The 18,189-nt window shown below is 41.8% G+C and overlaps 1 gene segment (V, D, J or C); it reads right to left on the reverse strand.

Moving 5' to 3' along the window:
• Positions 1-974: 974 nt before the first annotated feature.
• On the reverse strand, positions 975-17,724 carry LOC134353272 (Ig heavy chain C region-like). The segment is given in 8 exon segments: positions 975-1,677; positions 1,855-2,175; positions 5,500-5,817; positions 7,520-7,822; positions 8,830-9,150; positions 15,988-16,149; positions 16,381-17,511; positions 17,623-17,724. Coding segments are annotated over 5 exon segments (1,557 nt in total).
• Positions 17,725-18,189: the final 465 nt, after the last annotated feature.

The raw sequence follows: 18,189 nt of genomic DNA on the forward strand, positions 1-18,189 counted from the left end.
CCTTATCTCTCCTTCCCCTGAGGGCAGGTGGCAGACCAACTGCTGATGCCACTGATGCTAGCCCAGGCCAGCAAACATCTTAATTTTATGTGTATTCTCGTAACACTATCCAGATCCCAAAATATAGATGCAATTAGGCAAAAAAAAAACGGCCAGTGTTATATTTCATTTGAAGTTAGAGAAGATTTGGTATGTCATCAAAGCCACCACTAATCTTCTGCGGAAGGCTAACATTCGAATCAGTCGAATCATCATCAGGTATGTAGGCGCTACCGCAAAGGATCGGTAAAAGATGTGAAGGGTTGCATCCAGCTCCTTCATGGGCACCTGACTCCCCAACATTGAGAACATCGTCAAAAACCGATGTCGCAAAAAATTGGCAACTGTCATTAAGGGATCCCACTCCCACCACCCAGGACACCTCTTTCCATTACTGTCACCAGGGATACAGAGGCACGAAGGCACGCACAAAAGATTTTCGGAACAGATTTCTTTTCCCTTCACCAACAGATTCTAAACAATCCGTGAACTCATGAACATAGCTCGCTCGCTTTGCTCTCTTGTATCGCTTTCTTATTGTAATTTTAAAGCGTTTTATGTATTGCATTATGCTGATGCCGCAAAACAATAAAATTCACGACATATGTACATGAAAATAAACTTGATCCTCATCCTTATTCCGAGCTGTTGTCTATGGACCTTTTCCTTTCAAAGTTCAGATGAGAGGTACAGATGCACGAATGAGTCCATCCGTCAAACTAGATCTCGAATATAATCTCCACGAAGAGCTAGGATCTGAATAACCTCAGTAATTTCCCCTACTTTGTTGCCTCTCCCGTCACCCTGCCATATTTGCAATATGTCAGAAGGAAAGTATAGAAGTATACCAGATATATTAATGAAGCTAATATATAAAGCCAAATCATGGTTTACTCTTAGTTGCAAAGATAAGAGAACACACCTGGAAGCTAAGAGGTTTTCATGCTGAATTTATTTCAATGTAATGTGGCATACAGAATAAATCGCTATCTGCTATCGATTCCGTAACATACTAACATCTGCGAAGTACTATACTTACAGAATCACTGTAAAGTTAAAAACGTTCTAATGTTCTCGCGAGCTCATCACAACATTATCGAACTGATGAGATTAATGGAATATTTCACTTGTGGTGGGATAATCTGAAGAGTGAATGCTATGCGTGGTCTTTTGTAAATCAGTAAAACGGAAACTCAAACAGCTACGCAGTAAGCAAGAAACACTTCCAAAGTATTAGTCATTGAGTCAAGCATAATTAGACGCACGATGTAAAGCTGTCAGTTAGTACGAGTGACACGTTAACTAAAGTAGGTTTAACGTGGTATTTATTAATACTTCTGACTAAATTTGTTGGTAACGACGGATGTCCAACCAAACAACTATAGGTGGTTCCCTTCTCCCAATCTTCTGCGCTGATCCTCAGTTTGCTAGTAACCGAGTTAGAGCCGTTTTCTTTATCGCTGTTAAATTGGATGGAGTTTCCGGAAGGTAAAAGAGTGTCATTGGCCATCCAGCCGACGTATATATCTTCCGGATGAAAACCGGTTGCAAGGCAAATTAGGGTAGCTGCTTCCTCGGCTTGAATCTCCTCAGCTGATGGGTAAAAGAGGTAGACTTTCGGACGGTGCACTTCAGTAACTGGAATAGGAAAATATATGTTAAATTAGTTTCGTCTATGATTTGCAGATTACTCCGTAATCCTCCAGATTAGAGGAGCTTTTATTTACTATTCAATTGACTGGTTCATGAATGTCACTGTCCAACAGTTTATTTAATGAACTATGTGACCTCAACACGGAGTTTAATTGCACTTACCCTTGGTTTTTTTGGTGGCCATTGTCAGTGGTGTTGGCAAATCACGGCCTTCTACGAAGCACAGGTATTCGGTTCCAGCGTTCCATTCCTCTACATTGACCTTCAGTTTGGTGACGATGACGGATTTACTTCCCCTCCACTCTGGACCGTGTGTCTTTACTCCGTTGATTCTCCGGCTGCCATTTACTCGCCAAGAGACTGTGACATTCTGTAAATCTGTGTAAACCACTTCGCACATAATTGTCGCTCTCTGAAGCGTCCAAATCTCTTGAAAGGAAGGCTTTTTTATGATGACATTAATATCAGCCTCATGGCAGTCTTCTGGCAAAAAAGTGGGAATGGTTATTTTCATTTTATGATATTAAAGATGTGGATTATTACAACTGTAATCAGGTCACAGTCGCTCATAATCCCAGTTACTCTGCATTTCTCAGTGTTTTTTTTTTCTTTTGCTTCGCTAATACCGCTCTTTCTGCCTTATCAGCTTGATTCCTCTGATTTCTTTGAATGATATCCTAAATGGTCCTCCCGTTTATTTATAACATAGCGCAAAGATTACATTAACACGAATTTAACCCTGACTACATTCGGGAATGCAAACGTTCACCCTCAGATCAACAAAATACTGAGGGAAAACGTGGCTCATTGGCCTGAACGTGGCTGCGTTGGAAGGGATTCACATAAAATAAGCAAAACGTTTGTCTTCCAGTTTCTATTGTGATGTTGAAACAAATTGACTGAATAAGCTAAATAAGCGTAAAGCTATACTCAATAAAAACTACAAAGTTTGCTATTTTTTTCCCATTACGGACAGAGTAGAATGCTGTTCAAAATAAGGAAACAAAATATAAAATACCCATGAATTCTAATGAGAGCGCTGCTGTGTGGTTAGCATTCAATACAAGCAACAATTTATGAACCCAGAACTGACTGCTATCTCCTCAATACTTTCCATCATATTTTGTTGGAACGACTCCACTAGAAATAGGAAAACTTGGCAGTAAAATGAAACACTGTCTCTGTAGGTTACCACGTGCCACAAAATATAATAGAAACATGTATTCGCAGCGAACTCTTGCCACATAATTGATCCTGAAAATTACAGAAGTCTACTGCAATGTATGAACCGACAACTGCAATATTTATTTCCCAACGCATTCCAGAAACAGAATTAAACAGAGCTATTAAAATACAGTAAAAATTTGGCAGAATAATTCACTTGCAAATGTGTACAGGCCTTTAGTATTTTTTTATTACTTTTATTTCGTTTCGATGCAGCTGGCAAGTTCATGATTTACCTGTCATGCATGCTGAGCCTCGAGAATGTGTGCTACTTTCTTGAACTATTTTAATGCTTCTGGTGAAGCATGATGTGCACTCATTTTGAGTAGTGAGTTGAGTTACAGGATGTAACCCATCGAAACTGAAGGGAAGGGACTATACGGCATTTCCAAGTCAGCATGTGGTGTGCATGGAAGAAGAAAAATACCCGTGTATTTGACGCCCCTGGTCATAACGATATCTTGTGTTTGGGAAGTACTGTCAGAGTAGCTCAGGTGAATAAATGCAGTCTATTTTGTACATGTTAAACCTTACGGCAACCATCTACCAGAAGCGAATGAAATAAGGGTTTACGGTCGTAAAAGTAGCGACCGGTACTGGGGACACAGCTGCTCTTAATCTATTTCAATGATATTACCGTTGCATATACTGTAATATGTCTATTTGCTGGGAAAACAAGCTGGGCGGCACCGTGATCTCTGAGAAGGCTTCCTGGAAAATTTGGTGGGATATGGACAAGAAAATAAATTGCTAAAACTTAGCTAATTGGTGGAAAACGTGAGGATACTGACTTAGGAGAAATGAATAGAACGATAGTGTATTCTATGAATAGTCGGAGACTGAGGAATGTTGGGGGTCGTAGTTGTCAGCATGTTATTTTACGTAAAGCATTGAATATCTAGCGCAGGTTGTTACAGTTTCTTTTAAATATTGTCTGGAACTAATGTCATAGAAATTTCACTTCCACTTGCCACATAGATCTTCCCGCAACAATACGTGGACAGCTTCATTTGATAAGGAGTTGTGATGAGAGTTGAGCAATATGCATTCATAAGCAATCATCTGCCATTATCATGGGAAGGAGTTAAAATTCATGAAATTCCGAAAGCGTATTTAAAAACTGCCCTGACAATCTAATACGATGATGTCCTTGTGCCTGCACAATGATTTTCATCATTTCCTTTGGGGCAATGTATGGCTCCAACCATTGCCAACCGACTGCACAATGCTAAGGTAGCGCAAAGGTAGAGCGAAGTTATTACAGGTCGGAACGTTCTGGAGTTCGGAGTTCAATGCCTATGCCATTCACAGGAGGTCTGTAAGTCCTCCCGGTGGAATGCATTGGTTTTCCCGGATGCTCTGCTTTCCTCACACAGTCAAAAGACCGACCCGGTAGGTTAATTAGTCATTGTAAATTGTCTTGTGATTAGATTAGGGTTAATCGGGATTGTGCAGCTGCTGGGGCGGCGTGCCTCGAACGGCTGGAATGGCCTGCTCCGCGTTGTATCACTAAGTAAATGTATTGTATTTCGCTGTATAAGGAGATATAATTGTCCAAACGATTCACGCAACTAGTTTTGCTTTGCATCTTCCTGTAAACTACATGTCAGTTTTTCCGTAAAATCGGCTATAGTCTGAACTCCCTCCAGCGTGGAATGAACCGTCCTTGTAGATATTCGCAGATGGCATTGTGCGTTGCTGTGAGATCAGGACCGAGCATCATCAACACCATGCGAGATAAAAATAAACTGGCCATAAATGTGGATTCACTCTCCGCACCGAGAGGCATATCTATTTTCCTGTTCCATGGAAGATGTATCTATCTATCTATCTATCTATCTATCTATCTATCTAGTTTCTTATTTTGAGATATACGCAGAATAGGCCCTTCCGGCCATTCGGGCCGCACAGCCAGCAACGTCCGATATAACCCTGGCCTAATCACTGGACAATTCAGAATAACCAACAAACCTACTACCCGGTACGTCTTTAGACTGTGGAAGGAAACCGGAGTACCAGGAGGAAACCCACGTATTCCACGGGAGAATGTACAACTTCTTACAGAGAATGTTTCTCACCCAATTATTCCCGCCGGTCATGTCGGAGTCTCATCACTAAAGCACCACTCTATCACTTGCGAGTTATTAGTATGCTAATTCTTATCTATTGATCATATTGCACTCGACCTTATATAAGTTTGCTTACAAGTGTGGTCGATTGGTGTATGATCTTAGAGTATAATTAGAACCGCCAAGAATGGCTCCGTTTATTGTGTCATTCATCAATTAATATTTATCCACGTTCTTCCAGCTTTGCCCTATTGAGATCCTATTGGTGAGGCATTTTAACATTATACTTCAGTTTGTCTCCGCATGTTCAACAGAGATCCGAATATATAACACTAATTTTAGTTGAATCTCACATGTGTTATTGTATCGCACGTCGGAGAGGTCTGATTACTAATACAGTACTACAGTAATAATCGTTTCAATCTGCTCATTGCCGAGCTTTGTTGTATTTTTATCTCTTGACTAGGATGTAAAGCACGGAATGGATGTTAGCCTTTTGACAAATTGTACTTACTTTTCGGAGGGTTGATGTTTGCTTTCACAGTAGATTGTGAAGGTGGGTGCGTGACGACACAGGAGTATGTTGCGTCCTTCTTCCACTCGGCTGAAGTCAAGTAAAGGAGGCTTCTGGTGTTGAAGGTCATGTCCTGTTGAAGTGCAGTGGGGAAGCTGGTAGCGTTCGAGTAGAATGCGGCTCCGTCCTTCTGCCACAAAACGGTTATGTTATCGGGGTAGAATCCCGTTATCGTGCATGTAAGCGTAGCGATACCCGCAGTTTGAATCTCCTCTGGAGACGGGGGCAAGAGACGTACCCTTGGTTCCACGGCTTTGGCTGCAAGAGAAGGTCAACCAGTGTTAATCTCCAAAAATTGTTTTTCCCAAATATGGTTGAAGCGAAACGGTGCAAAGCCACAGCAAGAATTGTAGGATCTGCGATGAAGGAAACAGTGGCTCTTTTTGCATTTGACTAGTTTCCTAACTATGCGCTGGTCAAGTTGTGTAAGAGTCCGTGGTGAGCCCCTAAGGGTAATGGTGATGATAACTTTCTACTTGGCAGTGCATCACGAGCGCGTACCACTGTCCTAAGAGCTTTGTTGTTTGTGATATAACAATTTGTATGTGCATATAGAAAATAAGATTTCTGTGCTAATGCGTAAGACCAAACTTTGTGGTGTTTTGAATCGCCATGACGGGTGCCCAAAGCTGCGGCAATACTGATCAAATACAATGTTAGATTGTGCGGCAGCAGATGGACAAATGCGTGTCGGTACAGTTTGGGAACTGAAGAACGGGGTATCCCGTGAATTGAAAAAAAAAGCTCATTATTAAGGAACATTTATGAACAGAGAGATACTGGGATTTAAGTCCATAGTTCCCTGAAAGTGGCAGCACCGGTAGTTGGTATGTTGACAAAAGAAGACGGCATACTTGCTTTCACAGGGTAGGATTAGCAGATGAAATTTAGGACGCTCTGTTTCAACTTTACTAAACACTGCTGCACTCGATTTTGAAATGTCTAGTCGCCTCGTTGTAAGGTAAATGGCATTGCGCTGGAAAGAATGCCTAAGAGATTCAACCGTATGTTAACTGGACTGGAGAACATCAGTTATGGGGAGTAATTAGAATCGTTGGGCTTGTTATTTTCTGGAGTGAAAGAAACTGAGTAGTGACCCGACAACGCCACGCAAAATTATCAGCAACGCGGGTAGGCTAAGTAGACAACAGCATTCGTATGTGTAGACTATGAAATTCAAACAGAGTATGTGTTTAAGTTAAGTGGAAGGAGCTTTAGAGGGTACCTTAAGGTCACTGCATTTGGCAAACATTTAGTCGATCACTGAAATAGGAAAGACATTGAAAGAATTTATTTTTCTTTTGCTGAAAATTGGATTGAGGTAGATGTGAAACATCTTTGAACATTGGGGTCAGAGAGCCAAATGAATTTCTGTGCATCATTTTATAACTACAACTTTTTAGAGGGGTAGTACAAGGATACAACTATTAGAATGCCTGCTGCAAGTCTCCAGAAACTTTGATTTCGGTCTTCACCTGCTGTACTGGAGTTTATAGGATTTATACGGATGAGCGTTTTGTTTTAGGTTCTCCGATTTCCATATCGAACATCATGCCAGTGCTAGCCGCGTCGACCACCATAACTTACTCTTAATGTAGACTAAAATCTGCAAGGAGTTGTTGAAGCTAAGAAACAATAAAATAGACCAAAGCGAAATTCGCTGAATGAGTGCTGAAGCGGGCTTGGTTTCTGTCGACCGAAGGGTCTATTCCAATGCTGTCGGGTCCTATGACTTCAACATTTCATGCGACGAAATCTTGGGCGGAACGCTATCGGTACACCACTTTCGGAAAACCTGTCTTCCCTTGTATAAGATGATGCATTATGACTCTAGCAGAGGGCAACTAGTTCACCACCATGCCTGTTTACCTCTGAATACTGCTGCCTGGCATCCGGCAGTTTCTGTTCCTCTTTCTGCATCTACACTGCTTTGCATTTCAATTGTTGTTATTGCACCTACCTTTTGCGTTTCGTGTCCTTTTTGATAGGGGAGCAGCTGATTGATTGTCCTGCACCGAGCAGGAGTATTCTACCCCGCTGTCCCACTCGGCCACGCTGCTGGTCAAACGGCCGACTGTCAAGTACTGACTCCCGATCTTTGCTGCTTGTTCTGTTTGAACACCATCAGCTCTTTCCTTCCGACCCACTGTCCAAGAGATGGAAACCTCAGCTGGAGTTGTAGCGATCACTTCACACACCAGTGTGGCAGTTTTGTTTATCCACATTTCTTCAACGGTAGGATCTCTGAGAAATAATGCGAATTCTAGAAGACATAATTGATAGGACTCATGACGAATCTGAAGTTTAGCAAAGATTTCAATTTAGTAATAATCCGCTACATGTTAAGAACTTAAGGTGGAATTTGTTCATTTTTAATCATGCATAAGTCGTCTTATCGTGACCCCTTGAGTCAGATGCTATTCTTCTATACTGAAAAGAAAGGAAACGGTTGAAAATGAATAACATATCGTCATTCACAAATAAGTGTGGCGAAGGATAGAGGGAGAGATACAGCCGGATATCCCCGGAAAGTACGACAGTGATAAAACACCGGCGTGGGGAGGGGACAGTGGCTTGTTGCAGAACAGTCAATGGGATGCAGCGAGACAGAGAGATTGACTGAAGGAGGACACAACACAGGAAGCTAGAAGATGTAAGTGAACGTTAAATGGAAATAAGTGCTAAATACATATGCAGTGTTCGATCTATTTATGCAAGAATGAAGGACCAGTTTAGCACAAGGTTTAACTGTCCGGTAAGTCCCTAGTTGCCTCGACTACTTTATTCCTTTCATTTGTTTCTTTTCCAAAATTTTCACTATTGCATGCTGATACCAGTCACAGATATAACACATCAGTAGAAATTAATGTGCTGTTAAAATAGAAAGTTAAAGATGATCACGGAAGATTTTTTTACCGCCCCTTTCCTGTGCTCAACTTTTAAGATGTCCGGATTCCTTAGAACCATTTCAGATATACAAATACTATTCGATGCATTAACATGATCAGGAATCAACATTCAGTGATGTGCTCTGACGTCTTCTGACTATACTTCGCAAGATTTCCTTACAATTCTTACCACTGATATTTAATGTTTGCTGCCTAAACATTCCGAATCACACTCTTATCTGTCCCTTACCCGAACTTGATGCTGAACTTTAGTAGTCTGGTTATTTTAAAATCCTGTCCGTAGATGATTACGGCCCACCAAAGGAAATACTGAGGATGAAAGTGGAAATACTGCATCTATGGACTGGGAACTGCTTCTTACCTGACTCAGCTCGTATTTCTTTGTGGATGTTGCTGCTGGTTGCAGAGTGGGATACTTGGCACGAGTACACAGCACCACTGGCCCATTCGTTCACAGGCACTTTGAGCACACTTGCTGAGGTAAACGTTTCGCTTGAGCTTTCAGTGGAAGAAGTGGTGGTAAAGCCGGACTGTACGGCTTGTCCGTTTTTCTGCCAGGTCACTGCGATGTTTTCAGGTAGGTATTCGCTCATGAGACAAATCAATTCCACAAACCCCCGTGCTTTTTGTTCAGTAGTTGCAGAATATACAAGATTGATGTTTGGCGGGGTCGGTTGTTTTGCTAAAATTAACAAAAACAAAAGTCTTGAAATGATTGGATCAATTTTACGTTCCTCTTCTGACAACCTGTAAGGCATAAGACAACTACAATATTCTTTGCATCATAAGAATCTCTACATGTCAAGAGCTACCTTTTGGCTGAAGGGATGACTGAAGCTGAGATATTTCCTTCAGTATAATGGATCACAGATTACGGTGTTTTTTTTATACCTTGAATGGTACTTTGAAGTTCCGCCTAATTACTCTTTGTCGTATCAAAGCTGCCGTTGGCCGTACGAATCAACTAGAGGAGAGAAATTGAAAATCTAGCTGTCAGAATAACATCTCTCACTCAATGTCAGCAAGACCAAGGAGTTGATTATTAACTACAGGAGGAGAAAACCGCGGCTCCATCTGCAGGTCCTCATCTAGAGGTCAGAGGTCGGGAGAGTTAGCAACTTCAAATTCCTCTGCGTTATCATTTCAGAGGATCTATCCAGAGTCCAGCTGGTAAGTGCTCTTAGAAGGAAAGCACAGCAGCACAACTACTCTCTTAAAGGTTTGAAAAGATCCGGCATGTCATCGAAAACTTTGACAAACTTACATAGATGTGCGGTGGAGTGTTTACTGACTGGTTGGATTCAGGTCTGATATGGAAATATCAATGCCCTTGAACAGACAGCCTACAAAAAGTGGTCGTGAATACAGCACAGTTCATGACGAATACAACCTTCCCCGCTATTAAGCCTATCTATACACAGCGCTGTGGCAGGATTACAGCATTTATCTTCAAGGACCCTTAGGTTCCCGGCCACGCTCTCTTCTCGCTGCCGCCATCAGGAAGGAGATACAAAAGCCTGGTTACACAAACTAATTGGATCGGAAACAAATATGACCCCTTCAACATCAGGTTCTTGAACTGGAAGGAATACCTTCATTCAATTTCGTTCCCCCTGACATTGAACTGTTTCCAGAACATATGGGCTCAGTTTAAAAAAAATGTTCATCTCATGTTTACAATATTTATTGTTTATTTATTTTATTTGGTTTTTTTTCTGTTCGATTTGCACAGTTTGTCTTTTGCCCTTTGGTGGTTCGTCTTAATGTGCGCGGGTTTTCGTTGATTCTATTGTGTTTCGTTGTATTTGCTGTGAATGTCCGCAAGAAAATTAATTTCAGGGTTGTGTATGATGATGTATATGTACTTTGAAATTTGATGATGATAATGATGATGATATGTATTAGTCGCAGCAAAAACATGAGTAATGTAGGCTTGTTAAATGGTAATCGCATCTGAAACGTCACCAGTCTGTCCATTTTACAGAATATCGTATGTTAGAGTCTGCACAATTTTCGACTAGGTTTACCTGAACGGGACAAAAGTTATCTTTCAACTTCAGCACCTTTCCATTTTTCTCAAACTGCAAGTTGCTGTTGATGATTGTTGAAGTGCACTGAATGTGGAAATCAACAATGGCAGGTTGACAGTGACTGCCGATAACAGTGATCATAATTCCACTTTAATTCTCCGAGTCCACCCTTCCAATTAAAGATCCATTTTTACATTACGGGAGACAATTTGCAGTGCCCGGTTCGATGACGGATTGACGTTGTGTACTTGAATTTTCAGAAGGCCTTTGACGAGGTGCCACACATGAGTCTGCTGAATATGCTACGAGCCCATGGAACTACAGGTAAATTCTAGCATGGAAGCAGTGGCCGCTTAGCAGGAAGAAAAGCGAGCCTTTTCTGTTTGGCTGCCGGTGACTAGTAGTGTTCCACAGGGATCTGTGTTGGGATCGAGTCATTTGTACGTTATATGTCAATGATTTGAATGATGTAATTGATAGGATTGTTGAAATGTTTGCAGATGATAAGAAGATAGGTAGAGGGGCAGGTAGTTTTGAGGAAATAGAAAGGCCACAGAGCGGCCCTAGATATATCAGGAGAATCGGCCAAAAAATAAATGGCAGTTAGAATACAGTGTCGGGAAGTGCATGGTCATACACCTTGATAGAAGAAATAAATGGGGAGAAAATACAAAAGAAAATGTTGGCGCCAAGTGACTTGGGAGTGCCTGTTTAGAATTCCCTAAAGATTAAATTTCAAGGTTGAATCTATGGTGAGGAAGGAAATGCGATGTTAGCATGCATCTCAAGAGGACTAGAATATAAAACAAGGATGTAATCCTGAACAACAGGAATTCTGCAGATGCTGGAAATTCAAGCAACACACATAAAAGTTGCTGGTAAACGCAGCAGGCCAGGCAGCATCTATAGGAAGAGGTGCAGTCGACATTTCAGGCCGAGACCCTTCGTCAGGACTAACTGAAGGAAGAGTGAGTAAGGGATTTGAAAGTTGGAGGGGGAGGCGGAGATCCAAAATGATAGGAGAAGACAGGAGGGGGAGGGATGGAGCCAAGAGCTGGACAGGTGATAGGCAAAAGGGATACGAGAGGATCATGGGACAGGAGGTCCGGGAAGAAAGACAAGGGCGGGGGGACCCAGAGGATGGGCAAGGGATATATTCGGAGGGACAGAGGGAGAAAAAGGAGAGTGAGAGAAAGAATGTCTGTTACTTATTTTTATAAACAGATGGGGTACGAGGGGGAGGTGGGCCACAAGGGCCATATCTAACGCCCTCTTAAATATAGCCAATGAACTGGCCTCAACTGTTTCCTGTGGCAGAGGATTCCACAGATTCACCACTCTCTGTGTGAAGAAGTTTTTCCTAATCTCCGTTCTAAAAGGCTTCCCCTTTATTCTCAAACTGTGACCCCTCGTTCTGGACTTCCCCAACATCGGGAATAATCTTCCTGATCTAGACTGTCCAATCACTTTAGGATTTTACGCGTTTCAATCAGATCCCCCCTCAATCTTCTAAATTCCAACGAGTATAAGCCAAGTCGATCCAGTCTTTCATCATATGAAAGCCCTGCCATCCCAGGAATCAATCTGGTGAACCTTCTTTGTACTCCCTTTATGGCAAAAATGCCTTTCCTCAGATTAGGGGACCAAAATTGCACACAATACTCCAGCTGTGGTCTCACCAAGGGCCGTACAATTGCAGTAGTACCTCCCTGCTCCTGTACTCGAATCCTCTTGCTATGAATGCTAGCATACCATTCGCCTTTTTCACCGCCTGCTGTACCTGCATGCCCACCTTCAATGACTGGTGTATAATGACACCCTGGTATCCTTGCACCACCACTTTTCTAATCGTCAACCATTCAGATAATAATCTGTTTTCCTGTTTTTGCCACCAAAGGGGATAACCTCACATTTCTCCACATTAAATTCCATCTGCCATGAATTTGCCCACTCACCTAACCTATCCAAGTCACTCTGCATCCTCTTTGCATCCTCCTCACAGCTAACACTGCCACCCAGCTTCGTGTCATCCGCAAACTTGGAGATGCTGCATTTAATTCCCTCTTCTAAGTCACCAATATATACTGTAAACAACTGGGGTCCCAGCACTGAGCCTTGTGGTACCCCACTGCGTGCCATTCTGAAAAGGTCCCGTTTATTCCCACTTTTTGCTTCCTCTCTGCCAACCAATTCTCTATCCGCATCAATACCTTACCCCCAATACCGTGTGCTTTAAGTTTGCACATTAATCTCCTGTGTGGGACCTTATCAAAAGCCTTTTGAAAATCCAAATATACCACCTCCACTGGTTATCCCCTATCCACTCTCCTCGTTACATTCACAAAAAATTCTATGAGATTCGTCAGATTTTCCTTTCACAAATCCATGCTGACTTTGTCCGATGATTTCACCACTTTCCAAATGTGCTGTTATCACATCTTTGATAACTGACTCTAGCATTTTCTCCACCACTGATATTCGGCTACCCGGGCTATAATTCCCCGGTTTCTCTCCCCCTCGTTTTTTTTTTTAAAAAGCGGGGTTACATTAGCCACCCTTCAATCCTCAGGAACTAGTCCAGAATCTAAAGAGTTTTGAAAAATTATTACTAATGCATCCACTATTTCTTGGGCTACTTCCTAAAACACTCTGGTATGCAGACCATCTGGCCCTGGGGATTTATCTGCCTTTAATCCCTTCAATTTACCTAACACCACTTCCCTACTAACATGTATTTCCCTCAGTTCCTCCATCTCACTAGACCCTCTGTCCCCTACTATTTCCGGAAGATTATTTTTGTCCTTCTTAGTGAAGACAGAACCAAAGTAGTTATTCAATTGGTCTGCCATGTCCTTGTTCCCCATAATCAATTCACCTCTTTCTGTCTGTAGGGGACCTACATTTGTCTAAACCAACCTTTTTTTTCACATATCTATAAAAGCTTTTACAGTCAGTTTTTATCTTCCTGGCTAGTTTTCTCTCATAAGCTTTTTTTCCCTTTCCTAATTAAGCCCTTTGTCCTCCTCTGCTGGACTCTGAATTTCTCCCAGTCCTCAGGTGAGCCTCTTTTTCTGGCTAATTTGAATGCTTCTTCTTTGGAATTGATACTACCCCTAATTTCCCTTGTCAGCCACGCATGCACTACCTTCCCTGATTTAATATTTTGCCAGACTGGGATGAACAATTGTTGTAGTTCATCCATGCGATCTTTAAAAGCTTGCCATTGCATATCCACCGTCAACTCTTTAAGTCTATCTGAGCTAATTCACGTCTCATACCTTCAAAGTTACCTTTCTTTAAGTTCAGAACCATTGTTTCTGAATTAACTATGTTACTCTCCATCTTAATAAATAATTCCACCATATTATGGTCACTCTTACCCAAGGGGCCACTCACAACAAGATTGCTAATTAACCCTTCCTCATTGCTCAATACCCAGTCTAGAATAGCCTGCTCTCCAGTTGGTTCCTCGACATGTTGGTTCAAAAAAACATCCCGCATACATTCCAAGAAATCCTCTTCCTCAGCACCCTTACCAATTTGGTTCACCCAATCTATATGTAAATTGAAGTCACCCATTATAACTGCTGATCCTGTATTGCACGCATTTCTAATTTCCTGTTTAATGCCATCCCCAACCTCACTACAACTGTTAGGTGGCCTGTACACAACTCCCACCAGCGTTTTATGCGCCTTAGTGTTACGCAGCTCTACCCATACCGATTCCACATCCTCCCGGCTAATGTCCTTCCTTCCTATTGCGTTAATCTCCTCTCAAATCAGCAATGCTACCCCACCTCCTTTTCTTTCATGTCTATCCCTCCTGAATATTGAATATCCCTGAATGTTTAGCTCCCATCCTTGGTCACCCTGGAGCCATGTCCCTGTGATCCCAACTATATCATATTCATTAATAACAATCTGCACTTTTAATTCATCCACCTTGTTACGAATGCTCCTTGCATTGACGCACAAAGCCTTCAGGCTTGATTTTACAACACTCTTAGCCCTTATACAATTATGTTGAAAGGTGGCCCTTTTTGATTTTTGCCCTGGATTTGCCGGCCTGCCACTTTTACTTTTCACCTTACTACTTTTTGCCTCTATCCTCATTTTACACACCTCTGTCTCTCTGCACTTGTTCCCATCACCCTGTTGTGAACTAACCTCCTCTCTCCTAGTCTCTTTAATTTGATTCCCACCCCGCAACCCTTCTAGTTTAAAATCACCTCAGTAGCCCTCGCAAATCTCCCCGCCAGGATATTGGTCCGCCTAGGATTCAAATGTAACCCGTCCTTTTTGTACAGGTCACACCTGCGCCAAAAGAGGTCCCAATGATCCAAAAACTTGAATCACTGCCCCCTGCTCCAATCCCTCAGCCACGCATTTATCCTCCACCTCATTGCATTCCTACTCTCACTGTCACGTAGCACAGGCAGTAATCCCGAGATTATTACCTTTGCGGTCCTTTTTCTCAACTCCCTTCCTAACTCTCTATATTCTCCTTTCAGGACCTCTTCCCTTTTCCTACCTATGTCATTGGTACCTATATGTACCACGACCTCTGGCTCCTCACCCTCCCAGTTCAGGATATCTTGGACACGATCAGAAATATCCCGGACCCTGGCACCAGGGAGGAAAACTACCGTCAGGGTCTCTGAACTGCGTCCACAGAATCGCCTATCTCACCCCCTAACTATAGAGTCCTCTATTACTACTTCCCTCCTCTTCCTTTCCCTACCCTTCTGAGCTACAGGGCCGGACTCCGTGCCGGGGTACTCTCTAGTACCTGATGCTTCCACTACCCCTTCCTAACAGTTACCCACTTGTCTGCCTCCCGTGGCCCCGGTGTGACCACCAGCCTGTAACTCCTGTCTATCAACCGGTCTTCCAGATGTAAAGATTTGTTAAAGCCTGATATGTGTTTCTAAATAGAAGACTTTTTTCTTCTATTCCAGGTAAATGACAAGGTTTTTCTCAACGAGTGTATGTTTTAACAACCCCTCGAATTATCAAGTTATTAATCTATCGATCCCTTTCTGAACTGAAACCTATTTCATATTCAACGTTCTCTCCTGCTTGGGTCTGCGACCATTGGGGAGTAAATCCACACTCAAATATGCCAAGATATGAGGACCCCGCACTTATATATATACAGCAGCTAATACTTTAAAGTAATTGTCGGACGGGGGTGGGGTGTAGCAGGTCGAGGGTAATTTGTGAGCTTCAATTCGTAAAAATGCTCCAAGTTTATTTTAGTTTTTTTTTAAACGAGAGAAAGTATTATCTTGCGAGGAGAAAGGCGTGCGCTTAAATTCTTTTGGAGTTCTTAGTAAATACACGTGGTTCTAATGAAATGCTTATACTCCAAAATAACATTATCATATTGCTGTTTTCGGTTTGCATCATTTAAACGAGAATATAATTATACTTCACCTCGGGGAAAAGTACGTGCTTTCTCAAAATGTAATAAAAAAAATATCACTTACCAGGTATCACAGTCAGCTTTGTGCCAGCTCCGTCATGGTAATAATAACACAATGATTAACTTCCTATTCAGTACAATTCAAGAAGTAATCATTGCAACTGAATTGTAGACGGAGGCTTTCCACAATAATACAGGAGTACCAGGACTGTAGGTAGAATTCAACCTAAAGGAGAAGTAACATTGTTTGAAAAACGGTGTTGAGTAATATCCATGAACGTAAAGGCATATTTTGTAATCCCATTTACAAATAAATGATCTTAAAACAATAAAAACAGTCTCGGAGGTTTGCGCTATGCATTAGACTACTGTGGCACAGTACTGGCACAGCAGTTCACATGAGCACAATAACCTCCTTGTTCAAAATAGCGTATAAATCCGTCAGATAATCACATACGTCCATGATACGATGGTAGGGGACATGAATGAAATGGTTGCACTGGTCTGTTTAAATCCCGTCGATAATAGCTCTCAGCCAGGTAGATAATATCAAGACTTTCTTATTAATATGATGATCACATATGTACTGCAATTATGCAAACATATAGAGCAAGGCTGCGCTTTGTGTACCATTCTCTGGCAGAGATAAAGAATGTTTGTCTGAACGCAGTTTTAGTCCCTAAAGGAATATCTTGCATTAATTTGGCATTAATAACCGCCGAGACGATTTATGCATGACCGGGACTGAAGATTCATCACTGTGACAACACCCATCCACACAGTCATTGATACTAGTACTGAAAGGTTCCTTCTACTTTAATACAAGAAACCGAGGTCACAGCGCAAATTACAATCTAGTTCCTAAAGCATTATTCTATACAACTTTTTTTATAACCAATAATCCTTCGAAAATAGTGTACAGTTTTATACATTATATATCTTCATTGTACAATTCAGGACCGGGTTAACATTGACTTTTCTCCAATTATCAAATGCATTGATGGTTTTTGAATTGCAGAGTCCGTGTTTTGGATCACTGTGACAGTATATAGTGGCACAGTGGTTGATTCAATAGCAATAAGGTCTCCATTTACATAACTCTGGGAGAATACTGACGATGCACCTCCAACTGCGTCCACTTGGATAAAAGCGGCATTGTGACTGTCGCCAACTTAGTACTGATGTACACTCGCTCTACAGCGGAATCAACTGCTGCTCAGTAATTTTCGTTTCCAGAAGAGCGAAGCAGTCAGAGATTCTCGCGTGCAAGATTTTCAATCTTTTTGAATTGGCGTGTGCTCAGCTGCGTTAGTGTGGTCTTGAGCTTTACAAAAATACGTGGCCGTGTCTTCAACGATTAGGTTGCTGATCTGCAGGGAAAAGGACTTTGTTGGCTTGTTGACTGATTCCGCATATCGTCCTCCAATAGATAGCCTTTCCCAATCCGATCGACCCTTTCTTTGGATGAACCATGATGTGCTATACAGGCCACAGGCAGCATCTCTTAAAACACAGTTGATGGTCAGAGTTTCGCCTGGTTGTTTCGTTGCTTCTCTTGGTGTTTGTTCTACCCATGCACTGAAGGCATCTGAAGGGAGGAAAACAGATTTTATCATCGCATATCTGAAGCAGCACGGGATTTAACAACGCAACGGCAAAATAGTAACCATTATTCTCTCTAAAACTGAACTGCACTTACTCGGCAACCAGGTTAAAAATATCGAAACATATAAAATATTCATTGTTCCTTCACGACCTGAAAGCCTGTTAAACAGAGAAGGTTCCAGACATCAGCGCAGGCTGTCTGTGCAACCTTCTGGAGAAGCAAAGACTTTATAAGCCTCGAGAGCCTGGCCTCATTTGCATAATGTAGAATGACTGCACATTCACCACGATTATAGCTTGGATAATGATATGCATTATACTGTATCCGATAATTACATCGGTAAAATATATGACGCATTAACGTGAATGTACGGATAGAAATTTAGAGAAAGATCTTCATTGCTTCCTTCCATCGCACTGAATGTATTTATCTTTGCTCTGTTATATGGAGAGAGCTTCACAAAAATACGTTAAAAGTCTAATGTTCATTATGACACAGCAAATGCTCTAAACCAATTCAGTTCATCACCACGAATAACTAAAGATTATTCCTATTGATGCAGACAAACTGAGCACATCCCTGTCTCTCTATGTTACTTCCTCTATTCACCATTGGTAGTTAACATGAATCTGATGCCAGCCGTAGTAACAAAATCTGAGC

This window comes from Mobula hypostoma, chromosome 10 (assembly GCF_963921235.1).
Source record: "Mobula hypostoma chromosome 10, sMobHyp1.1, whole genome shotgun sequence".
Taxonomy (NCBI): Eukaryota; Metazoa; Chordata; class Chondrichthyes; order Myliobatiformes; family Myliobatidae; genus Mobula; species Mobula hypostoma.